Source organism: Cyprinodon variegatus, unplaced genomic scaffold, assembly GCF_000732505.1.
Source record: "Cyprinodon variegatus isolate N-32 unplaced genomic scaffold, C_variegatus-1.0 Scaffold11, whole genome shotgun sequence".
Taxonomy (NCBI): domain Eukaryota; kingdom Metazoa; phylum Chordata; class Actinopteri; order Cyprinodontiformes; family Cyprinodontidae; genus Cyprinodon; species Cyprinodon variegatus.
Window position 1 is genome coordinate 949,233 of NW_015150464.1, and position 27,846 is coordinate 977,078.

The window sequence follows — 27,846 nt, forward strand, 5'->3', positions numbered from 1 at the left end:
TGATTTAAACAAATAACCAAATCATTTTGGATTAATGGTTTATTAGATAAAAATTTGCTCTGTTTGATAAGTTAATAGCATTTGCATTGAAGAAATATCTTTTAGCGTTGTAATGTTACTGCTGTCCACCAAACGGCTTAACTGTTTATTGTTAAGCAAGACATCAAAGAAGTAAAACACACCTCATCCTACAATGTTCTGGCTTTTTTTTTTCTCTCTGAACCACATTCAGACTTCGTTTTCATTTATTTCCAGCTCTGCTCATTAAAGCTCACTCCATGCCCTTTCAAGTTCAACCATCCACGATGGCCAGTGTGGTTAAAGGCCTCTACAGCCTATGTCCAGGTGACGTATGCGTTAATGGACATCAGATAGGGGAGTTCTTATACTTTAAAGTCCTTCTGATCCATAAATATAATTTTTTGTCCTTTCAGAGTGGGCCCAGCTCGCTCCGGCCCTCTTCTCCAGCTTCATACCGCAGATCCACCCTCCTGCTGTTGAATCTCGGCTGCCCGATTACGCAGACCATGACCGGAAGCTGCAGATGGAGCTCTCCATGAACGGTTTCCCACGGTCGGTTTCCCGCAGCTTTGGTTTCCGACTCTCCAGTCTGCACCAGAATCACTAAGGTCTTTATCTTTCCTGTCCCCAGGGGGGACCAATCCCGCAAACGTGCCAGTGAAGACTCCTGATGGCGACAAAAAAGGCGTCCTCGGATCTGTTGCAGAACTCTACTGTGCCTCCTACATCTTTATCACACTCGCTGCACTAAATACAAATTCAACAATGCCTCATGTTCGTCTCTGTTGACTCAAGGCCACAAAAACACTGTGAAAAACACAATAATGTTGGAGCCTATTTTTGATGCATGGAGAGAAAGGAAAACGGACTTCACAATGGTTCTATGGTTGCCATGCATCAGGATGCAGTTGTTGCATCTGCTTACTGGGATGGAAGAGAACCTGAATGCATCGTTTTGATCGGTATCCTGTGAATCTTTTTCATTCCCAAACTTCTTGCTGGAAGTGTCTTGTGCTGTTTTTTTTTTAATTTACAGATGAAGCTAATCAACACTTTCCAGTTGCTGCTAATGATAATGTTTTAATCCCACAAGCCACCTGTTACAGTCAAGATACACAAAAAAATTTTCATTTTTGTTGTAATGCTCTACTCTTATGTTGCCTTTACTGCATTACACAAAAAAAGAAAACTGTTAGGAAATAACAGTTGTATGCCAAAGAGGATGTTTGTTTACTTTGTCTTTCAGCTGCTTCTGCCCCAACAAGCTTTGAGTTTTCGTTTCAGTTTGAAACAAGCATCTTTAGTGCTTGACGATGCACCAATCAGACGTTTCCCAAGCCATTGCTTTCCTAAATATTTAACCTTAGAATTCCCAGAGATCTTGATGCACCCAGATGCATTTTAATAAATATCAATTAACTTATTTCTGTAATTAAATTCTTAAGATGGAGCTAAATTGATTCAATAAACACAGAGTAATACATGTGAAATAATTTATTCTCTTTCGATGATTATGGTTTACTGCTAGCAGGAACCCAATTTAAGGTTCCTTTAAAAAGAGCAATTAAAGCATTCCTGCTGTAATGCCTGTTGCTGAGCATCTTCTACCACACTTTTTCCTTCCACTAAACCTTCCTTTGAGTACAGCAGCTGTTTTAACAATGAGGCTTTGCAGCTTGGGCTCTGTGTTAAATTAAATTCTCCAGCTTTTTATGAGCTGTTGGCAGAATTGATCCAAATTAACAGAAATAAATGCTTGAAAAATATCACTCTGTGTTTACTGAATCCAAATCACTAAAAGTTAGAATCTTGTTATAATTTGTGAACCTGCATAATTGAAAAACGTATTCATTATTTAAAAAACAAAACAACTTTAGCATAAATTTAAGTACTTTGCCATGTATTTTGCAATCGATTTAGCTGTCGGTAAAGTAAAGGAAGAAAATTACAGGATTAATCCCAGATTATGCAGTAAAGCAACAAAGTAGATGCTGATTGATCATCGTGTGTTAGGAAAAAGTTTGGGGTTTTGATGCATTTAAAGAACAGTAAGAAAGAAAATAATTTCTGTAGCATTTAATCAGCTGATCAGCAGTCGGAGCAAATCAGGGAAAAACTGGCTGACTTTTGAATCCTTTTCTTTGCTTGTTCTTATTAATTCTGTGATCACTTCCATGATTAACTTTTTTTTTTTCCCCAGATGTCTTAAAAACATTCAAATGTTATTTGTGAGACAGAATGTAACCGATGATGTATTTAGATGAGCCCAAATGCAGCTGATAACTTTTTCAATTTGTCAAGTAACTGGAGAAAATGGGAGTTTTGATTTTCGATGCATTTATGGATTATTTAAATCAGTGTTTAAACTGCAGATTAAGATTCTGACCACTTTCTGATTGACTGGTGCAACACTTGTTTTTTTTGCCTCGCATGCATGATTCGCAGAGTGCCAGAAAAGATCTGTCAAACACATCAGTGCTGGAAGACATCTCATGTACCTTAACTTTTGATATCTTAGATCCTGTCTTTTGGATCTGATGAGAAATTATGCAAATATGCATTTATGTGCATTAATATGTGTACAGCCTTTTCATAACGTGTACAAGGTGTTGCTTTAAAGCCAGTTTATACTAGCTTTTGTCACGGCTGCAATACACCTGATGACTAGATGTGTTTGGATTCCAGCTCCTACACTGTTTTAAGTGTAAATAAAAGCTCAGGCTTGCTGCTTCCTGTCTTTTGTTTTTCTTTATGATCGAAAATGATATTGAGACTAGAAACACTTGTTTGATTAAACTACTTGATGGAGCAGTTGAAGGGTGAAAGTGCTGCATCTGATGAGCACGATGTAAACTATTTAGCTATTTCCTGCAACATGCAACCCGATATTCACGCTGAAACATTGAATAAACATCCACCTGGAGCAGTTTCTGTTTGTGAAATGTTTGCAGAGGGATCTGTCTGCTGTTGAATTCTAAAGTGGTTCCTATAGGTAGTCTTAAACTGTTTGGACCTTCGCTCATCTGGTTTCGGTTTAGAGGAAAAAAGCAATGAGAAAATGTTTTAAGACCCATTTTTTTATAAGTGAATTTCAGATAATGATCCGAATTCCTTGCCACTTCTTCTGGGTTTTTGATTTCTCCTTTCATCAGTCAATCTAAGCCTACTTCATCCAGCCATCTACACATCTATTAATGCTTCATCTATCAATCTGTCCAAAGTTGAATTATTCCTCTCCCCTTCCGGCCGCTCATTCATCAAACTCATCTATCCATGAGTTTTTTTTTCATCCACATCTTAACCTAACAGATAATTATCCATCTTTTCACGCACTCATCTAATTTATCCATCCACCGATCATCCTTTTATAAGTTTATCTTTTCAGTTCAATTCAGTTTATTTACATAGCACTTTACAGAGACAATTCATCCAGATCATACAGTCAGACTGGTTCAAAGTTTTCTAAGAAAAAAAACAGCAGATTGTATCAAGTGATTGACTTTGCTGGATTCGCTCCTCCTGGATGAAGCATGTGTTGACAGTCGATAAATGCTTGCATTTTATCTTTGATGTCAGAAATCCCTCACACCTTGCATATATGCAGTGACAGTGGAGAGGAAACCTCCAGCAGAGCCAGGCTCATTGGCAAAAACTTTTTCCTGGAGAAAAGCAGACGTACAAAAGGAACATAGAAGAACTGGTCCATAAATACTTTCTTTGTTATAAAAGATAACTCTAAACTATCACCACAGGTGGCTCTGTCTGGGAAAGAACAGTTAATCAGACGAGCTCTGAACAGTTTTCATGGCAATGAGATAAATGAAAGAACATACAGTTTCACACACTAAAGGCTGAGCAAAACAGGACTAAAGGCCTTACTCTATCATCAATAAACAAAGGTGTTAAAGGCAGCAGCCCAGCTGATATTTCTTTCCAGGATGGCTTCTCAATCAAGGAGGAACCGATAAAATGAAGCTACTATGACAAGAAAAAGCAGAGAGATCGTAAAGTTGTTGTTTGAACTAATAAATACAGCAGAATGGGAGAATAGAGCTAGAATGAAGCAGAATGATGAAAGGTCGTCCCTATGTCCTCCAGCAGAATAAGTATATAACAGCATAACTATAGAGATAGCTCAGGACAATCTATCCAGTTATCATCCATCCATCCCTAAGTTTTTGAACTGGGAATTCTGGGAGATGGAGTCTTGAATGGGTTCAAATAATTTTTTTTTTTTCCAGATTATTTCTATAGCACCAATTCCCCTTAGCAAAAAGTAGTATACTTGAAGTAAATTCTATTAAGAATATTTAAGTATAAGTATAAGTTTACAAAGTATAACGAACAATGTACTTTTAGTGTACTTGAAGTATTACTAAAGTAATACTTCTTCGAACTAAATTTGGACATTTTTGAAGTTTACTAAAGTATACTTAAAGTATACTTTAGTAAACAATAAATGTAAACAATAGTATAGACAAGTACACTTGACTTTACTATTGCTAAGTAAATGAAATATTGGTTAGAATAAGTAAACTCTAAGCGCACTGCCTGATTTTAAGTATGAAATTAGTGCACTTTTAGTATACTTGAATAAACTACTTTTTGCTAAGGGTCACAACACATGTCATCTCAAGGTACTTTACAGTTCACCAGATCATCCAGTCAGATTAATTCAAAGTTTTCTATCTAAGGAAAACCAGTTGATTGCATCGACTCATTGACTCGAAGGCAATCCCTCAAACTAAGCATGTTTGTAGCGACAGTGGAGAGGAAAAACTCAGTGTGAGCGGCCATCTGCTGAGGCCGACTGGGGTTGAGGAGACAGAAGCAGAGATACAAAAAGCATCTGTAAAAGGCGGCCCCGTCCAGGAAACACACAGCCAGGCAGACGAGCTCTGAGCCAGCTCCCATGTCAGAGGATGAAGAGAGCACATCCAGCCAGTCACGGTCAGAGAAACAGGACTACACTGGAAAAACAGGTTGATCTCCAACATCTATAAACATGGGTTGAATTGTGACTTGCAGTGTGTGTGGGAACTCTGATCTGGGATCTTCCAGTCCGGTGGTTCAGAGGTCTGGGACAGACCACCCTTTACAGCATGACCCCCCCGACCCCCACCCCACTGCTATACCTCCCCCCTACCCTTCTGGCCAATGAGGAGGAACGCCACCCAGGCACATGGGTCAGTCCGCCCCAAAATAACCCTGCAGCCCCCGTGCTGACAAATGTTGCTACGTTTGCCGGTGACGGGTTACCGTAGCTACTCTGCTGTTCCTTTTCCAGCAAACTTCAGGGTTTGTTGTGTGGCAGAGAGCAGCTTCCTGTGTCCAGGATTTCTCCAGGTGGCTGCAGCAGGAAGACTGGGACTCTGCCCCGCCTCCCACCCCCTCCCAACCAGCACAGGTGCACAGAGGCCAGCTGGGTCTATTCTGAAGGTAAAACTGACCCGCCCCCCTCTTGTTTAGTCGCTCACATTGTGCCTGTGGGCTTATCTTGTGCTGTTGGCCTCATATTCGGTGGGCTGCCTCAGAAACTCTCAAACAAGCTTGGCTCTATTTTTGCTTCCCCGCTGTGCCCCCTGTGTAATCAAATTATCTCAGCCTGCCAGGATGTGTGTTGCTGCATGGGGGCCAGGGCCTACTCCTCTGTGGGGTGTGTTATAACTCTCAGCAGGGTCCCATTACTGCTAATTATAGTTCTGTTGAATTAGAATAAATCCCTATTGTAGTTGATCAAAATCAGAGCCAAAGCATTAGATGTATTGCTTTTTTTGTGTTGATTTTCTTCTTGTAAACTGACCGCCCCCCTTGCTATTATTAGATGTGACGCGGTGGCCTAAGAGCCTGTTTGCAAGGTATTAATGTACACAACAGCTGCAGCCCCAGGGCCTGTTGGAAGGGCATCACTCCTCCTCTTAATTGCACTGATTTTTGATTGTCAGACTGTCTGTATTTTATAACCTGCCTCATGCTTGTGAATATTTGAGACGGCTTCTAGGTGTCAGTCCGAGGTGGACGCAGGGGACAGAGAACGTGCCTGTTTCCCATCCTATCAGGTGTCAGGAACATGATACCCGGCACAGGCCTGAGAAAGGCTCTGCTTGGGCTAAAATAAAATACTATTTTTGCTACACGTCTTCATTTCATCAGGTTGTCGAGACTTAATGTAAATTACAAGATTAATGTGTCGCATCACCTCTAATAGCGCCTCACAAATATGCTCATAGCCCTTCGACTTTTTCCATTTTCTATCACTTTGTTACAGCAAACTATGACATGTAAGGTTGGAGTAATCTGACACAAAATTCCTTCGATTCTCATTTATTTTCAACAAATTAAAACCATCGTTTCATCTATTCCAGCCTTTTTTTATTCTGGTTCCTCTAGATTAAATCCAGCAAAACTAATTGTCTTTAGAAATCCCCTTATTTGTAACCTGTATCTGATTTGTTATCTGTATATGTCCAGGTTTTCTGTGAAGGCTTTAGAGAGAAAAAACTATAAGAAAATAAAGAAAACAACAAAAGAATGTCCCAGATCTTCCAAAGCTAGAGGAACCTACAAAGTTCTGTTTGCAATTTACCACAAGTAGCGAAAATACACATCCGACCTGCTGAGTCAGATTAAATATGGAAAACTAATGCTGCAAACTACCATGAAAACTCCACTCTTATGTTGAAATATGGCAGAGGAAGCATCATGCTGAGGGAGGATAGCTTGTCAGAGTTAATATCAAGATGTGTGGAGCTAAAGAAAAGGTAATTCCTTGGGGAAAAAATGCTGAAGTCTCAAGAAGTCTTTAGCCTGTTTCATTTTGGGGAGTTCAATACAAATACCTGCAACAATTTTCCAATTTTGTTTTACTAAAAGCAATCGACAATAATATATATTTATTGTGCTTCTTGATAATTACCTATTTTAAAGGTCTGTAAAGTATGGGGGATAAAGCAGCTTATAAATTCTATAGTAGCTCAACCAGTTGACCAAACAGTCATGTTTTCAGACTGTGGGAGGAAGTTGAAATACCTGAATGGAACCAACAAAAACATGGAGAGAGCATGCACTCTGCTAACTGTTGACTTGATATTTACAATAATTTGAAAAAATATTTCTAAAGAAATATATGATTTAATATTAATATCTAGTATAAATGGGTATTCAGGCTCTATAAAATATTTCAAACATAATCAATAGCACTGCAGACATTAGTCACACATCTGTTTGATGCATCAAGCAGAAAAAACAAATGATAAACAAAGGACTAAAAGACTTATCATCTTAAAAATAAAAAAGACTAAAGACCAGAATAAACATCTGGTCTTTAGTCTTTTTTTTTTTTTCCACCGGCACCTCAACACAATATAGTGCAAAACAAGATGGCACTAAAACATAACAGTGCTTCAGAGGGAGCAGAGAAGTGATGAAATTGCTGAAAAATGCATGCTAAACTGCCATCTCAGGAGCCAAAGAGCAAGCTAAAGTGTTCTCTATAGTGGTGAGGATGCGCTACATGGGCCCTTTATTTTCCTTCCACCCCTGACTTTGAATATTCTGGGCAAGCTGACATTCTGTAGGGAAGATTTTCTTCACCAGGGATAGAGAAGATTGTTAAAATGTTTAGGAAAATTGCTGGAAGAAATGTGCCTTTGAAGGCTGTAAAAGGTTCATCTTCCAACAGGACAACCTAACGCTTAAGTGGTGTAGTTTAGATAAAAGAATATTAAAGTTCAAGAATGGTCTAGTCAAAGCCCTGGGTTCTGGGTCTATTATTGGACTGATCTTGAGCTTGTTTGCCAAGAAGAAAAGGAAAATAATCCTGGATTTGGATTAGAAAAGATATTAGAAACATACTCCAAAACACTTTGCTGTGATTGCAATTTTCTCCCACTTCAATATAGTGGTACTTTTTATTGGTAAATTAAGAGCCCAATAAAACCCTTTAAAGTTTTGTTAGATTTTGCCTCAATAGTTGTCTTACTTGGAAACCGAAGCAGAGATATTGCAAAGGTCCCAGTGGACTGTAGCCTCTACCACTAGGCCAAATGACTAAGTTTATGGTTTCAATGTTAGAAAATGTGAAAAAGTAAAATATGGACACCATACGGGACTTTTTCTGATTTTCATCTTTGGAACGTTGAACACAACAGTTAGCATGCTTGCTAATTCCTTGTGTCTTTGTTATGGAATCATATATACATTCTTTTGTATGCAAGGTAACTGAAAATCTTGTGCTTTTTTTCAGCATCATGGAAGATAACACGGAGCAGCCACCGTCCCTGTCCCAGCTGTTAAGAGTGAGCTACGTTGCAGAGGCCAGAGCCCAGCATCGCCACAGCGAGACGAGTCGCTCTGATGCCTCTCCCTCCCGCCTTCAGATTTACGGCTCCCTCAGAGGTAAAGGAGAGGAAGCCGTGGGACACAATGACGCACAGTTCCCAGATCTGTCAGCTTTCCTCAGCCAAGAGGAGCTGGATAAGAGTGTGAACTTGGCCCGGCAGGCCATTGGACATGAGACCCTTGAGCAGACAGGGGATGTTAAGGTCTTGGTGAAGCCGGTAACCACCTCCACCAGTGACTCCATCAACCACCTCTCCTCAGCCTCCGTTTCTTTATCCACACCTTCTGCCGTTCCAGTCTCAGACCACTCGCCTGCCTCTTTTTCTGCTCCTCCTGCTTCTACGTCCACATTGCTTACATCCGACAAAAAGATGCACAACAGGCAAGACAACATGGTGAGGAACAGTGTGGACGGAACTGAGGCATATAAGGAACGCAACAGTTCAGCTAGAGGCACCCCTTATGGACCGGAGACCCAGTCCAAGAAAGAGTTCCTCAATAAGGCAGCAGACTTTATCGAGGAGCTGTCTTCACTCTTCAAGGCCAACAGCTCCAAACGGGTCCGACCAAGAACTTGCAAGGCCCACAGGAGCAGGAACCAGAGCAAAAGCCAAACCGATGATGTGGTTTATCCCATCAGCTCAGACAGCAGGGAGCGTACCATCCGGCCTGTGGAGATGGAGCAAGAGAAACCTACCCCAGCAGTGGTCAACCAACCTGTGGTAGATCAGGACTTGGGGAGTTTGGAGTTCCAGGACTCCGGTGTTCCTAAAGAAGAGCAGTTTGACAGTGTTACTCAGGAAATAGGGGATGTAGATGAACGTCTTGTACTGACAGAGAGTCCACATCAAGGAGAGTCAGCGTGTGAGCCCCCCCATTTCATCCAAAAGCTGAAGAGCAGGGAGGTTCCTGAAGGTACCAAGGTCCAGCTAGATTGCATCGTAAGGGGGTATCCTGTGCCAGAAGTCCGGTAAGAAATAAAAATCAATTAAACTTCTTTAAGTTCCCTTTTAATGCTTTAAGTTTTAGTTAGTTCTGCTGGTATGTTTGGTGTCAGAAGTGTTTGAGTAAATAAGGTGTTTCTTTGGGTCATACTTGTCTTCAATGAAGTCAACAGAGAACTATTTGGTCTGGCTCTTTCTGGTGGAGATGTCAGAATGAATAAAAGTGCTTTTATGGATAAGTTCAATTAATCTTATTTCTATAGCGCCAATTCACAACACGTCACCTCAAGGCACTTTACAGTTTACCAGATCATACAGACAATTTGATTTAAAGTTTTTTATCTAAGGAAAACCAGTTGATTGCATCGACTCATTGACTCGAAGGCAATCCCTCACACTAAGCATGATTGTAGCAACAGTGAAGAGGAAAAACTCCCTTTGAACAGGAAGAAACCTCCAGCAGAAACAGGCTCAGTGTGAGCGGCCATCTGCCGAGGCCGACTGGGATTCAAGGAGACAGAAGCAGAGACACAAAAAGCAACTGTAAAAGGCGCCAGGAAACACACAGCCAGGCATGTCAGAGGATGAAGAGAGCACATCCAGCCAGTCAGAGAAACAGGACTACACTGAAAAAACAGGCTGTATTTCAACATCTATAAACAAAGGTGTTGATGGCAGCAGCACAGCTGATATTTCTCTCCAGGATGTAGTCACAGCCAAACAAGAGCTACTATGAGAAAAGCAAAGAGAGCAGAACATTAGAGATTGAACCAAAAGATTCTGCAGAGTGGGAGAATAGAGATAGAATGACACAGAAGGATAAAAAGGGTCCCTATGCAAGTGTGAATAATACACTTAAAGAGCTGATGTGAGGTGTTTATAGCTGATATGCATGGATCCATAAACACTCTGTGTGGTGAGGAATCAAATGCTTACACTGCAAAAATGGTCCCTCTAAACAAGTCTTACTATCTTAGCCAGAGATGGCAAAAGTACTCACTTTCCATACTTGAGTAAAAGTACAGATACTTGTGTTAAAAAATACTCCGGTAAAAGTGGAAATACTGATTAAACTTCTTTACTCAAGTAAAAGTAACAAAGTACAGGCTTGTAAATTTACTTAAAGTATAAAAGTAAAAGTAGAAACCACTTTTTTCATGCCGTTGCCTACATTTTAAATGGATGTCTGCCAATAGGACTAGATCTCCGTTGTGTTCATTTTCAATCATCTCGTCGTCCATGCTACTATGCTAACGCCACCGCCACCAAGCTGCAATGATTTGCCGCCAATGAATACCGCAGAATCTGTCGATTCATCTTGTAGTGGTGCGTCAAATGCAACGTAGATTCCCATCCAATTAGATTGAATTTGGTATTGATGACGTGAAAAATAATAACGGTAACTCCATTGAAATGATTCAAAACTAAAGTAACGAGCCAATTTTTTAAAATGTAAGGAGTAGAAAGTACAGATATTTGTGTAAAAATGTAAGGAGTAGAAGTAAAAAATCGCCATAAAAATAAGTAGTGAAGTAAAGTAAAAATATCAGAAAAATCTACTTGAGTACAGTAACGAAGTATTTGTACTTTGTTACTTCCCATCTCTGATCTTAGCCTATGTTGAAATTATGATAAACATTCTCAAAACAAGAAGACTTACCAAGTTCAATTGTTATTGAACTTATTTTGAGTAGAATCTTCTCATAAGAAGATAAGATTTCTTTTATATCTGACTGCAAATGAATGAGGAATAAGAGAGGGTGTTTGTTTCTTTACTGCTTTGAAGTCTAATGAAGTCACACAGATACTTCCTGGTCTACTTTAAGGTAATTTTGCTGTTAAGAAACAATCGACTGCAGATGTCGTTAAGCTTTGTGCCACTTATCAGGTGTCGTATGAATGTAAACACCCAGTCACCTTGAGGAAAGATGGTTTTGTGGAGATCTGGAGAGTCGTTTAAAATGTTGCGTCGGCTGAGGCTCAGATACCTCTGAATATGTACAAAGCTCTGCATAGATTAGGAGCCAGGACGAAGGATGCTGTGTGTTCTAGGGCCCTGCTGACAGAACAGACAAGTGATGATGGCCAACAGCTGGTTCTGAATGGTGGGAGTGTGTGTTTGTGTGCTGAGGGGGGTAAAACCTGAATGTGCCAACATGTGATGGGATGATTTCTTACTTTGCATTCAGTTGATTTACCGTTTTCCTTCTTCCTGTTCATACCGGTGTTGTTGGACCTGCTGGTTCCCTCCCAGAGCAACAAAGGCAGCAGCTGAGCCGTCAGTATAGGGGGCATGTGCTTGTTAGTCCTTCTGAACATTGTTGAGCCTCTAACTTATACTTGTCCGTGGAGAATGTAGCTCCTGGCCATTTTTAGACCGGACTGGCAACACGAGCTGTAGTCCTGTCTGATAATGGGACCGGCTGAGCTCTTGACGGAACTGTGACGCACTTGGTGAGATTATTTGCTGGTTTTTGCAAAGACGATTCCTTTGTAAGCTTATGCTGACCTGATCATGTCCTGCTGCCATTCATGTCACCTCTTTTTCACACCTGAGGTTCATAGTAGAAGCTATTTCCTTATAATGTGATGTTTGCAGTGTTTCTACCTTCAGCTGTGACTTATTTGAAGGAGCTAAGGTATAGGATTCAGGTTCCTAGGGTTGTAAAATGCTGTGTTGTGTGTCTGCATGCAGCATTGTGTGTGCTCTGATTCTATGTTTAGTGTTGTGCGTAAGGTCAGTGAGTCGGATATCTCAGGCTCCAGAGGAAACCTCCTCTCTGGTTCTGATCTCAGGAGGAAAAATAGCCCGGACAGGTGCAGCGAGGCCGGGTCTTTGCCTTCATGGGCCGACCGCCACCTCCTCTACTACTCATGCTTTCAATTTAGCCCCTTACTCATCAGAAGTGGCTCGGCTCGGGCCAGGCGGAGCACCGAACAGAACATTCCAGCTGTTGCTTAGGGATTTAAATCCCTGAGGAGGGGCTTTTCTCCTCCAGAACTGACAACAGAGCAATCAAAGCTGAGATGAAATCTAGAGCTCACGCTGTCTGGTTTTGCGGGGATAGATTTATGGCTCAGCGATGACGCCGACAGTAATGCATCACTCTCTTCTTGTTTGGCCATTGGTTGGATTTTATGAAGTATCAAAGCCTCATCCTCTGAAAATAGACACACGCTGACGTAGAGGTATGTTGCTGATCTGGACGGAGGAGTTTGATGTTTACTGTTAAGATTAGATTTTTTGTAGAACCTTTGGTTTTCTGGTGCTTTGGTTCTATGTTAGAAAACACATGAAGGACATCACTGCAGGAGTCTTTATTTCTGTTTTTCATTTCCGCTTTAATTGTTGGAACAGACTCAGATCTAAGTTGAGTCGATGATGCTTGTTCTCTTACGGGTGTTAAAGGAAAGAGGTAAAACTCACTCATTAAAATCTACTTCTTGCAGGCAGATGTAGTAAACCAGAAATAGTAAAAGAGGAACATAAAAGAGACACAAAGACTAATTTTAAGTTTGACTTATTGGGATAAAGAAATGCAAAGTGTTGCAGTCGTAAAGTGGAAGGAAAAAGATACATGTTTATAAAAATATGGAAATCAATAAAGTGTTCCAGAGTCAATATTTAGAGGAAACACCTTTTGCAAATGTTGAAGCTGCATTTTTGTTTGTATCTCCAACAGCTTTTGCACATGCAGATAACCTTGCCTGTTCTTCTCTCCAAAAGATTGGATGCAGAACATCCATTTGGATTTCTCTCTTACATTTGCAGCTGGACTTTAACTGAGCCATTCAAGCACAAGTCAATGTTTTGATCAGTCATCACGAGTCGCTTTCCTGCACATTTTAAGTGTTTCCCAGCACCCATTGATGACAACAAATGAATGATTGAAGTAATGCAATGATTTTAATGAGGAATTATGGAGCATCAACTAAAACGTAAATGACTGTTGGACCTACGGGACAGACATTGATCTCATTGTTATCATTAATTTATTCATTTATAAAATGCTTTAAGAAAAGGCTTTCTGGCTCTTCATGTGAATAAAATAAGGACTAGAACATAAAAATAACAGTTTTAAAAGCAATAAGAATAAAAACAAGTACTTGGGGAGTGGCGGCCTAGTGGTTAGGGCAGAAGGCATGGAGTCCTGAGGTTGTGAGTTTAAAACCCACTCCTGTAGACTGCCACTCTGGCTCTCTGAGCAAGACCCTAAACCCCCGATTGCTCCGAGATTGCTGCAAAATGGGGGGATGGGTTAAATACGGAGAGTTAATTTTGTCAATCTAAAATCAATAAAGTTCAATTTATTTATTTTATTAGTTATTTTAATAAAACCACCAATGAAAGACAAAGAAATAATGACTGATGTGATGCTCTATGAAATACAAAGCAAGTTTGAAAGAGATTTAAAACCAAGTAAACATTAAACTTTAAAGTAACAGCTAGTGCTGCAACGATACCGATACCAGTATCGAACAGGGCCCTTATCCAGCACTAAAATGGTGGTATCAGTATCGGTATCGGCGAGTACCAACAAATAGGGCACTGATACCATTTTGAGAGCCAAAAGTTTGTTCAACTATTGTCACCCATTCCAGGAAGGCAATAAAAAGTTCTACTGGATTCACTTTGTATTAGTCTTTTTCCTGCTTCACAAAGGTAGGCAGCAGCTTGACAAAGCCATGATGGAAATTATTTTAAAGCCAAGTAGTATGTTCTTCATATACACACACACATCAATTTCAAACAGATGGTATCAGCATGGTATCGGTATCGGCTAATACTGTACAGCCAGGTATCGGGTATCGGTATTGGGGACAAAAAATGGCATCGGTGCAACAACAGATTTGAGATATCAGACCAATGACTGACAGAGTTCTGTCATCCATGATCACAAGCTGAGTCCAACAAAAACAGCTTTTGGTTTACAGAGTTCTTGGTTGAGATTTTGGTGCAAAAAGTGAAGGGAATACAAAATTATGTGGTCTTGTAAGCAGACGACCGGTTGATTTCTAAGCCAGCTGAAGATGTTGAAGAGTTGACCAGTCACTGTCACTAAAAAGGAAGTGTTGCTGGTCCCGTTGAAAAAGGCAATCATGCATTAATAATTTTCTTAGTGTTTATAGAGAAGGATAATCATTGACTTTACTATTAAGTCTTATATGATGAAAGCCAGACTTGACGACTGCACTGACTGATTTATTGAAATCTGAATCAAGGATCACAGCAAAATTCCTGACAGAAGCGTCCAGTGGTCCATCAGCGCTGCTGCATCCTGTCAGCAGGTCTGATTTAACAAACAAATGACTTTTTATCACTTAAATAAAGACAGTTTTGTGATATCTAGACTCTCATGTCTGCTAAACTTCTCAGCAAAATCTTAATTTCCTTGATTTTGATGGAGGATAAACATGAATGTCATTGGCATACGATGAAAAGTTGAATTTCTGAAAAATGGACCACAGAGGAGGACGAACAAACAAAATAGGGTAAAAGCAAAAGATCTAAAACTTCAACATAACAGCTGATCCTGCTGGAGGGTGAACCTCCTCCCTGATCCTCTGCTGCATCTAACAGGTTACCTTCCAGGATTGTCTTGTATTTAGCTCGCTTCATCTTTCAGTCGTCTCAGACCACAATCTCAGACCCTGCTGAAGCCAGACATGGACAAAAAGTTCAAATGGAACGTCTCTTGAGTAAAACGTAACTTTTTCCAGGTGTTTGTGTGTCCCTACCAGAGTTATTACGGTTAATTAAAACAAAACAAAACATTAAAACAGTGAAATGAAGAAAACATTATTTGAAATGAATACAATCTTTAATTAAAAAGGAAAAATGATCGTTTTTGTGTGTTAATAAAACTAAAGAATAGTGAAATTACAGCCATAAACCCTTTACTGTTTTTGTTTAGCCGTATTTTTTATAAGCTTTGCAAATATTTGCAAAAATGTAGATTTTGTTTCCCCACAATTAAAGAGAGCTGTAATTGAACCAGTTTTTTTTCCTGCAAATAGTCTATTGTGTTAAGTTTTTATTTTTTTTATATACAGAATTATATAAATACAATACTTTGGCCTTTTCACCTTAAAATAAATCAAGGTCTGAAAAAACTAAAAATGGACTAATGAAAATAACTAATTAAAGAATAAGAAGTAATAAAAAGAGCATTGTTAAACCCAATAAATTAACAAACAATAACTGGGTCAATTGAAGAAAAAATATAGTCAGAACAAAACAAAACTAAATTACACTGAGAAATCCCAAAATTTATTGGGCCTTGTTTCCTACATGGTTTGTGGGATATTAGACTTTCTTCTCAGCCCCTTACCATAAAGCCCAGGTTTGTGGTGAATAATAGTGATCCTGTCAGCTGAATTTTCCAGAAGAGTGTGGATCTGTCTGGTCCCGCTAGGGGTTCAGATGATGGATTATCTTTGTGAGTTGTTTACAACCGAAATTCTGCATTAAAGTTCTCCACAACTCCACCCCCCTCCTTTTTCTGGACTTGTTCTCCAACCAGCCAGTAAAGAACATCTGGATTCATATTGAAATAAAAAAAAAAAAGATCATAAAAGGTTGCACTGGATTTTAATCAGATATATCAGAGTAAAAATATCTGAATATAAATAAATGCAACAATTCTTTAGGATTATAATTTGCAAAATGATCTTTGTTTGGGTTGCTTTCCAACACTGTAGTTATAGGTAGAGATGAATAGGATTACATCTTTGTTTCTACTGACTTCCAGGTGGTTTTGTGAGGGAAAGGAGCTGGAAAACAGCCCCGACATTCAGATCATCACAGACGGCGAGCTGCACTCTCTCATCATCGCAGAGGCGTTTGAGGAAGACACCGGACGCTACTCCTGCTTTGCTTCTAATGTCTATGGGACGGACTCCACGTCGGCTGAGATATACGTTGAAGGTGAGGCTTATGTTTCCTGTGTTAATGTTTCATCCCACCGGCCCCTCAGAGCCTGATCCACATTTCTGTTTAATCCCTCAGGTGCTTCCTCTTCAGACTCTGAGGCCGAACAGTGCTTTGAACATGTAGCCCAGTGAGTTTCTAGCAAATTTCTTTTTACTTTTTTAAAGTTGAATTAAAAGTAAAAAAAAAAAAGGAAATCGGTGCACAAGTTGAATGAATTGTGCCTCTGTGTGAATGTTTTTATGGAGTAAATTTTGTTCCATTATTTTTGCAAACAAAGAACAGATTTTGTAAATGGGAATAAAAAAAAATAAAAACATTTTAAATTGAAATTTGAAAAATGTAATCCAGAAATGAAACCCTGAAACACATTTTAACCTAGATTTTTTTTATTATTATTTATTTTTTTTAATGCATTTTCAGAGTTAAACGGACAAGACAAAAAAGAGGAAAAAAAATAAAATACAGCAAAACAGTAAACAAGTACAACAAAAACAAAAAAAACAAGACAAAACAGTGTCAGCAAATTGAAGAACTGATAAGAGAATAATTATATTATTATTATAATAATAGAGCATATTAAAGCACGAGGCAGAGGCAGAGAGGACAACAAATAATTCTGCAGACATTGTAACAAGTGGATCAACATAAAACATGGGATATCAATAAAAAGAAGAGTGTAATAAAGGATGACAGTATTGATATAATAATAAATAATAAAAAAAAGAATAAAAAAAAAAGGCCAGAAAAGAGTCATTTTAACCCATTATTTTGAATATGTCTATTAAAAGGACCCCACACATCTAGGAACGTATCATGATTGTCTGACAAAGAGTATCGAATTTCTTCGGGATAGATACAGGACACCATATCATTGAGCCATTTCTTAAAGCATGGAGGTGTAGAGGATTTCCATTCCCTCAGAATAACCCGTTTTGCAATCACCAAACCAAACATTAGAGCCTGCTGCAGAGACATGGGAAGAGTAACAGAGAATTTAGAGCAACCCAGAATTATCAAATGCTTTTCCGGATATAGAACTTTGCCATAAGCGTTACTATAAAATTTAAATATTCTGTACCAAAAGTCCATAAGCTCAGGGCAAGAGCAAAACATATGACCCAAAGTCCCATTGTCTGATTTACATTTGTCACAAATAGGAGAGACACTGGGAAACAGCTTATTAAGTTTGGTTTTAGAAAAGTGCAAACGATGGATAACCTTGAATTGAATAAGTTGCAATCTGGAATTAATGGAACAGGTTTTGATCCTTGACAGACTCAAATTCCACATCTCATCTGAAATGTCGACTAGTGTATCAGAAGCCCTGGCCTCTTTTATATGATTAGTAGAAGGAGATGAACTGAAAAGATTAACAACCTAGATTTTTTTTTTAGAGTAATTAATTTCGCTGATGAAGATTCTCAGTCATCCAGATCGCAGTCATTCCGTAAGAAAGGAGTAACTAATTATTTTCTTTAAACACATTTTTTTAAGCCTTATTTGCAAAATTGTATTTATCTTTTTCCACTGATTCTATCTTTTATAATTGAATTTTTTTCCCATTATTTTCTTTTTATTTATGATTTTTAGATTCAGTTTCTCTTCACTTTAAGACCAATGAAAACACTTGATCCTGATCCGCACCAATAAAACTTTAGCCGCTAACGTCCTTTTCACTCCAGAGGAAAACATTCCTGCTTCCAGAAGTGAAGAAAATGTGATCTAGAAAAAATCATTTGGAAAGAATACAATTTTAATCAGTTTTAATAAAACTTTAGAAAAGTTTAATAGTTTTGATATAAAACTTCAGACTGAGAAATAAAACAATAAAAAAAAACTGAAAAATAAATAAAAACAGTAGATTTAATAAATAAATAAATAGAAATTTTAAAAAAATTCTCTCAAAACTTGTTTTTGATTCAATTTGTTTTCAAATTCCCATTAACAAAATGTGTTCTATATTTGCAATAATAATGTTTACCTTAAATTTTTTAGAGCATGTATGTGATCATTGTGAAATTCTGCATCAAAGTCTTTCTTTTAAGATAAATTAATGTTAAAACTTATTAACAAATCTGTTGATGGGTTGTATCTATTCTACTTTTGTCTTTTATCTCTGCTGTTCAAAGGCTGCAGCGAAAACCAGCAAAGTCATCTCCATCTTTACCCCAACCATCAAACCAAACTCCACCTGCGAAGGAGGGCGGCTCTGCAGCACCGCCACCTGCTGCGCCCCCGGCCCAACCACAGGAGGAACTTTCATTAGAACATACCCTCACTGCTCCACAAGTTTCTCTACCAGTCCGGACATCTGCCATTATTCTCCAAGTGCCAGAGCTCTCCAAAGTGTCCCTGGTTCCTCCTGCTGAGGAGGAGCAGACAGTCCTACCTGAGCAGGTGTTTCCAACCTCAGCAGGGGGAACAGAACATACAGAAACTCAGTCTGCATCAGCAGCTGTCCCGGTCCTTTCAGCACTGCAGCTGGAGCAGGCAGCTGAAGCCACATCTACGGCGCCGCCTGTGTCGTCCATCCTGTCACCTGCAGCACAAACTTCCCACCTGCAGGTAAAAAAAAAAAAAAAAAACTAATAGCTTTCCATCTACAAATACAAACCAGCCTCATTTTAATCTTAAATAATAAATCTTTCTGTATGTTTTTGTGCTTTTATGACTCAGACTTCAACTATCAGCCAGCATCATTTAGAAGAAATAAACGAACAACCTGTCATGGCAGCCCCAGTGTTCACAAAGGTAGTGTAATTCCCGGCACAGTTCATACCAAAGAAAACAGATTATTTATTTTATGTTTTTTAATTTATCCTGTTTTGTACCTAAAGAGCCTGCAGGACCTGAGCGCATCAGAAGGCCAGCTGGTGGTGCTGGAGTCCCGTGTGAGAGGAGTCCCATCCCCTCGGGTCAACTGGTACAGGGAGGGAAAACTCATAGAGGACTCTCCTGACTTCCGAATCCTACAGAAGAGTAAGCTTTGCTTCTTTTGCCATCATGTCCCTTAACTTATATATGAAAGATACAACCAATCTTTAAGCTGAAAAAACGACTCTCTGTGGGGCCCTAAATCTCTGACAGCGTTGATGCTCCTATGGAAGATCTTCAGCAGTTTAAAGCTGAAGATTTCAGCAAAATTTAGTGTAGGAATATTTTAGAAAAGTTTCCTCTCCAATTGAAATCTTATTTTTGTGAAGTTTGCTGTCGGTCCTTCCTCTCCCCGTGTTGAGATGAAGTCTTGAACAGGGTTCCATGAGATATTCTAACCTTTTTTTATCGAACTAACTGGATTTTATCTAGTTAGTTTATTAGATTTCAATTTGCAATAAATGGTCAACAATTTGAATTTTCCTTCTACTTTTTTTTGTTTCTAACTTGACAAATTACATCTTTGCTTTGGCAAGAAGTTGCAGCTCTGAAAGGGCAGAAACTGTAAACACCTGCAGTACTAAATAAGGGAAGGTCATATATATTAATGATTCCACTCAAATTATCTCTTTATTTAGTATAAATGAATTAACTCATAGTTTGGATGTCATTTCAGATATTTTGTGTAACTAATGTTGGTGTCTGTTCTTGTTTCAGAGCCCAGATCTCCGATGGAATCAGGTACACGTCTCATTCAACCACTGTAGGTCAGAAACGCCATAGTTTGCTGCACCGAAGCAGCTGTTTGTCTGTTAGAGAAGCTGTGGTGTAAACAAAGCCCACTGGGGAAGTGTTTAAAGTTCTCAGCCGAAGCTCTTCTTCTGAACATAAGCCAGGGCTGCTATTCCCACAAACTGGACCATATATGGTATCCCCCCGTCAATGGCTGATATGGTCATCCTGCAGAAGCTGCACACTGACTGCTGGCTCAATGGTGTACAGAAAAACGCAATGCTGAACCGTTTGACACCATGCACGGTTTTTAATCTTTTTTCTTGCAGAGGAAATATGCACGTTGGTCATAGCTGAGGTTTTTCCTGAGGATTCAGGGATGTTTACCTGCACAGCCAACAACAATTATGGAACAGTATCCAGCACTGCTGCTCTGAGGGTCCAAGGTAAAACTTCCACTTTAAATTGAAAGATGTGCTTTTTTTTTATTTAAACTTATAAATCTTAATCTGTGTTGTTCTTCAGCCAATGGCAGCAGCAGCTCCCATGCGAGGCCTTTCAGTGGCTTACAGTCAGAGTCCCGCCGAAGCCAAGAGCTCACCCCATCGGGTGTGAACTGTCAACCAGAGGTTACAGTGAGTGGCAGCATCAAGCCCCACGCCAGCACCGTCCGCCTTGAACCGCTGGTTTCCAGCACGTTACGCCTGGAACCTTTAAACACCAGCACCCTCCGTCTGGAACCCTCCATCCTGAACCTCAGTGCAGCCTCCGTCCACCGGGAGCTGCAGGGACCCAGTGGAGCACATCATGATCACCAGAGCCAAAGGCAGATTTTCTCCAGTCAAAGACCCTTCACTGTTTCCCCTGCAGTGGTGAATACGTCTGAGCAGAAGGCGCCTGGACCTTCAGACCGAGGCCCCCATGCTAAGGCCGCCCTGACCCCCCCTAACGGCAGCTCTGGTGTGGTCCCTTTGCCCGACCCTCCGCCTAACTCCTGCCTGAAAACAGGCACCCTGACAAACCACAGAGACTCCCGCTCCAGCTCCAGAGTCGGCCTGCGAGTGCACTTCAAACTCCCCGAGGATGAGGAGGACGAACAAGGGGACACCTCTCACAACTCTGATGAAGACCTCAATCTGGAACTGTCCAGCAAAGAGCCTCCACCAGTGCTGGCCAAACCCAAACTGTGAGTAGAACCAGGAGGGGGTGTGGGTAGGGGGTGTTTTCACCAGGGATCCAGAGTGTCCTGTCTTTTCTGGGACTCTGAGGGATGTGGTAACAGCAGCAGAGGAGGCGGTCGTTTCCTCCGACACCCCCTCAGACAGCAGCTATAAGCATTAAAGCTCTTAAACTCTCACATGCAGACAGAAAATGCAGGTCTTCAGGCTTTCTAAAACAAAGGATGGAGTTTTTTATTTGTAAGTTTGCTTCTTTTTATTTCTATCATTTATAGCAGCGATGTGGATTAAAACTGTTGTTACATTTTTATTTTACTGTTTTTTAATTTAATTTACGATTACAGTTTAAAATAAAAGTTTACTGCTTGTAAAAAAAAAAAAAAAATCAAGAAAGAGGTGATAAAGAAGAGCTAAAATCCACCGACATTGAAAGAGAATCTTATTTTCAGCCGAGGTGGTTCTGTTTGTGTTGATTCCATAAAAGGACACCTCTGTATTCCTCATGCATGCTCCATATTTAATCAGGTTCACTGCATGAATAAAACACACATAGCTCTGCAAAAGTATTCACTCCTCTTGAGCCTTTTTTACATAACGACAAAGTTAAACTTCACTGTTATTTTTAGAAAACACTATACATGGTAATGCACATCTATAAGATAAGGAGAGCAATAATCAGATAAGTGAATAAGGCACTAATTATCTTGGGAGGAGCTGCTAGAAACCCCTTAAATGGTGTTTTGGTCAAATAGGATCAGCGCTAAATGTTTTTTGCCCTATATAGACTGCACAGAACCCTGAAAACCCCACCTGAATGGTGATACAAGGTGGTGGCAGCATCATGCTGTGGGATTGCTTATTAGAGATGGATAAAGACTAGAAGAAACACTGGAAGGAATCCTGATTTATTTTCTATTGAAACATGTTTTTTTTTATTTTTATTAAAACCTCAATAAAAGGTCAGAGTGAAAGGGGGGTGCAGGGCTCTGATGCTCCCTCAGGGGGACCTGTTCATGCGTAATTGTTACTGTGTTGTCATCCACAGGGACCCGGCTCAGCTCCAGCTGCTGCACAACCAGGTCCTCATGGAGCAGCAGCAGGAAAATGAACCTCACGCCAAACCGCAGTCCCAACCCCCATTCCAGGTCCAGGGTCCCATAGAATCTCAGCTGTGGTCTGCCAGAACCCACCGTGAACCCCAGGGGTCATCCTTTCAGTCACATCATGTTCCTCCATCTGCGGCTCCACTCAGCTCCACCGCACCTCCTGCTCCTTCGTTCAGCTCCCCCCCAGCACTTAGCTCCAGCTCCTGGACCCCTCCTCCTTTTCCTCACCTCAGCACGCCCCCCCTGGTTGGTCAGACCAACACCTTCCACTCCTCCCATCTGAACCTGTCCCCTGCAGCTGTGAGCAGAGCTGCACCTAAAGTCAGCTTCAGTTCCCCCCCTGCACCCAAGCTCAGCACAGTTCCATCAGATTCAGCCTCCACCTTGCTGCAGATCACATCTCCAACTCCTCAGCTCAGGAGCACCCACGCCTCCCTCATGAACCTGACAGCCGTTTCCTTCAACTACACCCGGCCTAAGGAGTTCATAGCAGCGCAGACCTTCTCACCTGTCAGGAGTCCTTCTCCCACAGAATCCCCGGTTCCTCTGCTCCAAGAGCTGGCTGCTGGGCTCAACTCTTCGGCAACCAGCTCCCCGATCCCCCCGCCGTTCTCTCCACCACTCAGATTCTCCCCTACAAGAATTCTCAAGTCCCCCACCAGCCCTCCATCCAACCTGTCGTCACCCACTCCGGGGCAGGGGCCCTTCCTGAACAGCACACCCGGCCTACGAGCCCAGTCCCCCCCTCAGGCCTCCTCTCCTACCTCCAGCACCTCCTCCCCCAGCCCCATTCAGAACCCGGTGGCCTTCCTCAGCTCCGTCCTGCCTTCTCTGACCCCGAGTCAGCCCACCAACTCAATGGGCCTTCCCAAAGGAGCTCCATCAGGGTAAGTTCCCCCGGACTAACGGACATGAGAATAAAAATCTTTACTAAATCTTTATCCTCTGTCTCTGCAGGGTCAGAAAGAAGACCCCCAAAACACGTCTGCCATCAACTGGAGGCATCCATGAAAGCAAGGAGATTCTCCTACAGGACATCCAGAAGAAACTCCGATTTAAAACTGAGGCTCCTCAATTGGTACATCAGCAGGTACTGGCTAATCTCTGGATGACTTGAAATTCTCTTTTCTCTTTCTCTGCAAGCTATTAGTTAATCTTATGCTTCACATATTAAAATCATGCACCAGGACTGATGTAAACATCCCACATAAGGACATAACATGAACATTTTAGAGAAAGAAACAGAATCAACCCCCCTAAGAATCTCTTTAGTCATGCAAATTTTAAAAATCCTATAAAGAATTTAGGTCTGATGGTAGGAGGAAAGCAGATTTTGTGTCTGATGAACCATTTCTGAGTCTATATGCTTTGGTTCATTATCCTGCTGACTCATCTAACGACAAAACGGTAGTGAAGAGGTGCAGGCTGGGTTCACCAAGTCTCCTTACATCCGTTAGTCATCTACATGCTCAAGATTAGGGAGTCAAATCAAAGAGAAAGCCTTTATTTGTCCTACCTTTACAAGCATAATATGGAGCGGTCAATAGAGAGGATTCATTCATCTTGTTGGTGACGAATAGAGCGGTGCCAAAAAGTAGTTATTCAACCCCTGAAGTTCACCTGCTTAGAAAGATGAGAGACTAGATGCTTGATCTATGGGGGGGTGGGGTGAATAAATCCAGGAAATCACATTTCAGGATTTTAAAAGAATTTATTTGTAAATTATGGTGGAAAATGATTGTTTGGTCGATAAGCAAAATTAAAATTAAAAATAAACTTTGTTGACAGTAACAGAGGTCAAAGATTTCCCATCAGTCTCCTCCAGGTTTTCACAATGTAGCTGCTATTTTGCTCTGTTCCTCCATCAAATCTCACTGGAAAAAATCGAGATAAGTCATTTTTTCTTAAAATAAGTGCATTTTGTCTTTAATTGAGGAGGTAAAAGAGACATCTTGGAAATGGAACAAGACAATTTAAACTTAAAGTAAGTTTTATATATATATATTTTTATATTTTATTATGCACCGTGGGGTTGAGGGGATGGAAATTTCATCTGTGTTGTATGTTTACATGTAGCACATTTGACAATAAAGTTGAGTTGAGTTGAGTTAAAAAACTATTGCATTGTCTAATGATCTTATTTTAAGTGTAAAACTATTAATTTCATTGGCAAACTATCTAATTTACCTACTCAAATTAAGGGTAAATACACTTAATTTAAGAAATGTCTACTTATTTCTAGATCGTTTTTTCCAGTGCTCCTGAGCTGTGATGTTTTGGGGGCGTTGCTAGGCAAAACAGGCCTTCAACTCCCTCTACTAATTTTTATGAAATGTTTTTAATTCAGCTGCTCCTTCATTGTCCAGCGGAAAGTTCAACCCTCTTTAACTCTCTCACTGATGGCAGGTATGGGCCTAAAATCTCTCCATAAATCACCGCCACACTGGAAAAATGTTTCAGAAATAAGTTAAAAGTTCTTAAATTAAGGGTATTTACCCTTAATTTGAATAGGTAAATGATATAGTTTGCCAATGGAATTAGTATTTTTACTCTTAAAATAAGATAATTAGATAATATACACTTGAAATAAGACAATGCAGTTGTTTTTTCTTATTTTAACTGTAAATTGTCTTGTTTCATTGGCAAAATGTATCTTTTACCTCCTCCATCCAAGAACAAATTCACTTATTTTAAGAAAAAATGACTTATCTAGATTAGATTTTTTCCAGTGCATTCATTCTTCCCTTAACACGATCAGTCGTTCTGTTCCCTTTAAAGAAAAAAAGCCCCAAAGCATAATGCTTCCACCCCCATGCTTCACAGTAGGTTTGATGAGTTGAGTTTGAGCTAAAATGTTTATTTTCTTTTTTATCTGACCACCTATTGTTCTCCTAATCCTTTTCTGAATCATCCACAAGCTCTCTAGCAAATGTCAGATGACCCTTAGCAGATTTTTTTTTCTCATTTTGTCTCATAGTTCAATTCTACCTTTGATAAAAAAAAAAAAAAAAAAAATACAAGCCTTTCTCATCTTTCTAAGTAGAAGAACTTTCACAATCAGTGTCTGACTCAATATTTTTTGCCCCACTTTAGGTGGTTCTGTTGTGAAATTTAAAAAAGGTTCAATTGCCTGTTGCAATGTATAGTAGCTGATCTATGATGCCTGATTAGAAAGCATGAACAATTTGACACATTGGGACATTTCGAATTTAAATCCTGTGACCTCAGCCTTAAACTTGAAAAAAAGGTCATCATTTTTACCGGGTGTGTCAACAGGTTTGGAGGGTGCTGCATGTATGCATTACCCCCTTCACTTCAAAGCCATCATCATCCATGTCAGTCATCACTGTCTCTTCACACACAGTAACAACATACAGAATGCATGCTGGTAGTTGCAGCTTGTTTGTTTTCTCTGCTCGTACATGTTTGTACCATTTGTGTGTCTTTGGTGTTCATCCATCCCTGTCCTCTCGTAGAAGCTGAGTAATCAGGGGAAAACAGCGAGCAGACTCCTTGGACCAAACATTGCTGCTACTGTCATTAACTATGATGAGGTACAAGGACCTTCCATGGTGCAGGCTCTGCTTTGCTCAAGGCTGTATGAGTTAGCATCTCAGACTGCAAAAACAAGCCATAAATATCAACATATTTTCATTCTCTTCCCTATAATATCTTCAATTAATATTTCTAATAGCTCATATAAGCTTTTGTTGACTAATATATAATGTGCACGAGCCATTCAATCCAAACTAAGGATGAAAATTTTGATTTTCATCCTGATTTTGTGCAGCCCACAGACTGCATTTCAGGTTTAACCCCCTCTCTTCTTTTAAATTAGAATTAGGGCAAATTTATTACTGACAAATTAAAATCTTACTTTAAAACATTCATGGTACACCAACAACAAAAACACACACACAAAAAAACTACCTCTTAAAATTAATTTATTTAGTTTCATAGTAAATAGGACCTTTATGTGACTTTTATTAAAAATCAGACTTTTCTGCAACCAAATTTGCTTTTATTTGATTTGTTAAACTGGCCTAAATGCAGAAAGCATTTTTAAAACAGAGAGATCAAAATAAACTATTTTCTATAATTTCAATTAGGCCCCCGAAAGAATATTCAAACATATAAAAGTTTAGGATCTATAATACTGCTAGGATAATTATCATTGATGATTTGTGAGTTTATCACACGTTAATATTAGCTGTCGGAACTGATGTTTCCCACAATAGTTAATCTAATTGAGACGGTTCCTCTGTCTGGATATACATTTATAATCTTCATTCTGCACATGCCAAAGATTTCAGAAAGGAATGAGAGCGGCGTCCTTCGGCTAAGAACAAACTGTACAATTTTGAGACACTGAAAAAATATAATGCAACCATTTTTGGCATTTACTTAATGATATTTAGTTACTTTTTACACAATTTAATGTATGATGTAATGATGTGGCAGACTAGAGATGTATAAAATGCCTTTTTAACTGTTAATCGTGGCCACTTCCTGAGAGGTGAGTCTGGAGGTGAGCAGTTCAAAAGGCATTTTATACATCTCCAGTCTGCAACATCATCACATCATTACATCAAACATGTTAGCAGAGGAGTGGACATCCATTACACTTTGTTCTTAGCTGAAGGACGCCGCTCTCATTCCATTGACAGATCTTTGCCACGTACAGAATGAAGATTATATCTGTATATCCAGACAGAGGAACTGTTCTAATTAGATAAACTATTGTGAAAAAAAAACATTTTTGACAGTTTTGACATGAATAGGCAGCTAATATTAAGGTGTAATAAACTCCGACATCATCATCATGTCATCATCAACAGAAAATCAAACTGTTCAGTTGTTGAATTAAGAAATGAGATGCTTAGTTTTTTATTAGAGCAGGTGGAAAAGAACTGCAGTATTTTTTTGTGATTTAGTGAGTACCTACTTTATGGAGGACCAACTCTGCCATATTTAAAAATAAATACAGAAATAAATAAATGCTCAATAGATATATAAGCATACAATTAATTGCCAACAAATACCAGTGGAGCTCCGAAGCTAACGGCAGCCAGGTCGAACCGCAGCGTTCTAATGACTAGAACTAGAACGCGAGTAGGGACTTTGCCAAATACAACGAAAAAGTGCCATCATAGCCAGCGGTCCTTCACACACGGCTATGCCGAGAGAGGGCCGCTGCAGACCTGCTGCGGTTCGACCTGGCTGCCGTTAGCTGCGGAGCTCCGCTGGTTGCCGCGGTCCTCTCAAGTTCGGAACATTTTCCTTTAAATGACGCATTAAATCTGTGAATGGGCCATATGGTGATGCTTAAAAGTATAATGTTCTCGCCTCAAATTATCTTAAAACGTAATTTTATTGAACAACAGCAACAGAAAAGAGAACATTTAACTTAGTACTCTGAGCTCTGTGAGTTAAGAAGATGGGCCGCCAAGCCAACCAATGAGCAGAAGTTGACTCTCTAGGACACACCCTCTCCTCATTTGCATAATGAGGCAGAAATGCATACAGAAATGTAAAAAGGGCAGGCAGAAATGTTAAAAGGGAAGGGGGAAATGTTAATGGGGAAGGCAGAAATGTAAAAAGGGAAGGCAGAAATGTAAAAAGGGCATGCAGAAATGTTAATGGGGAAGGCAGAAATGTAAAAAGGGAAGGCAGAAATGTAAAAAGGGCAGGCAGAAATGTTAATGGGGAAGGCAGAA

At 39.9% G+C, this 27,846-nt stretch overlaps 2 protein-coding genes across 5 annotated transcripts in view; both read left to right on the forward strand.

The window, feature by feature from the left end:
- On the forward strand, nt 1-1,930 carry LOC107088372 (CDK2-associated and cullin domain-containing protein 1-like). Its single transcript, XM_015380504.1, has 3 exons — nt 1-345; nt 435-573; nt 653-1,930. Exons 1-3 carry the CDS (start codon nt 279-281, stop codon nt 690-692), a joined length of 246 nt encoding a protein of 81 aa, XP_015235990.1. The 5' UTR covers nt 1-278; the 3' UTR covers nt 693-1,930.
- A 3,355-nt stretch (nt 1,931-5,285) lies between these two features.
- mypn (myopalladin) overlaps nt 5,286-27,846 on the forward strand; it is a 33,444-nt gene continuing 10,883 nt past the window's right edge. For 2 of the 4 annotated variants that reach the window (XM_015380076.1, XM_015380082.1), the window contains exons 1-13: nt 5,286-5,460; nt 8,267-9,331; nt 16,058-16,233; nt 16,315-16,366; nt 18,369-18,804; nt 18,916-18,990; nt 19,077-19,218; nt 19,831-19,854; nt 20,175-20,291; nt 20,371-21,031; nt 22,069-23,016; nt 23,087-23,219; nt 25,606-25,683. In XM_015380076.1, the coding sequence (XP_015235562.1) occupies nt 8,271-9,331; nt 16,058-16,233; nt 16,315-16,366; nt 18,369-18,804; nt 18,916-18,990; nt 19,077-19,218; nt 19,831-19,854; nt 20,175-20,291; nt 20,371-21,031; nt 22,069-23,016; nt 23,087-23,219; nt 25,606-25,683 (3,903 nt within the window). In that variant the 5' untranslated portion in view covers nt 5,286-5,460; nt 8,267-8,270. The remainder of the gene's footprint in view (nt 5,461-8,266; nt 9,332-16,057; nt 16,234-16,314; nt 16,367-18,368; nt 18,805-18,915; nt 18,991-19,076; nt 19,219-19,830; nt 19,855-20,174; nt 20,292-20,370; nt 21,032-22,068; nt 23,017-23,086; nt 23,220-25,605; nt 25,684-27,846) is intronic. The other 2 variants (XM_015380093.1, XM_015380103.1) reach the window with 2 other exon arrangements.

What these genes read in the sequence shown, in the direction of transcription:
- LOC107088372 (XM_015380504.1), top strand. Translation starts at nt 279, where the DNA reads ATGCCCTTTCAAGTTCAACCATCCACGATGGCCAGTGTGGTTAAAGGC. An exon ending in CCTCTACAGCCTATGTCCAG is followed by an intron (nt 346 to 434) that starts GTGACGTATGCG and finishes TTGTCCTTTCAG; the next exon opens with AGTGGGCCCAGCTCGCTCCG. An exon ending in TCCATGAACGGTTTCCCACG is followed by an intron (nt 574 to 652) that starts GTCGGTTTCCCG and finishes TCCTGTCCCCAG; the next exon opens with GGGGGACCAATCCCGCAAAC.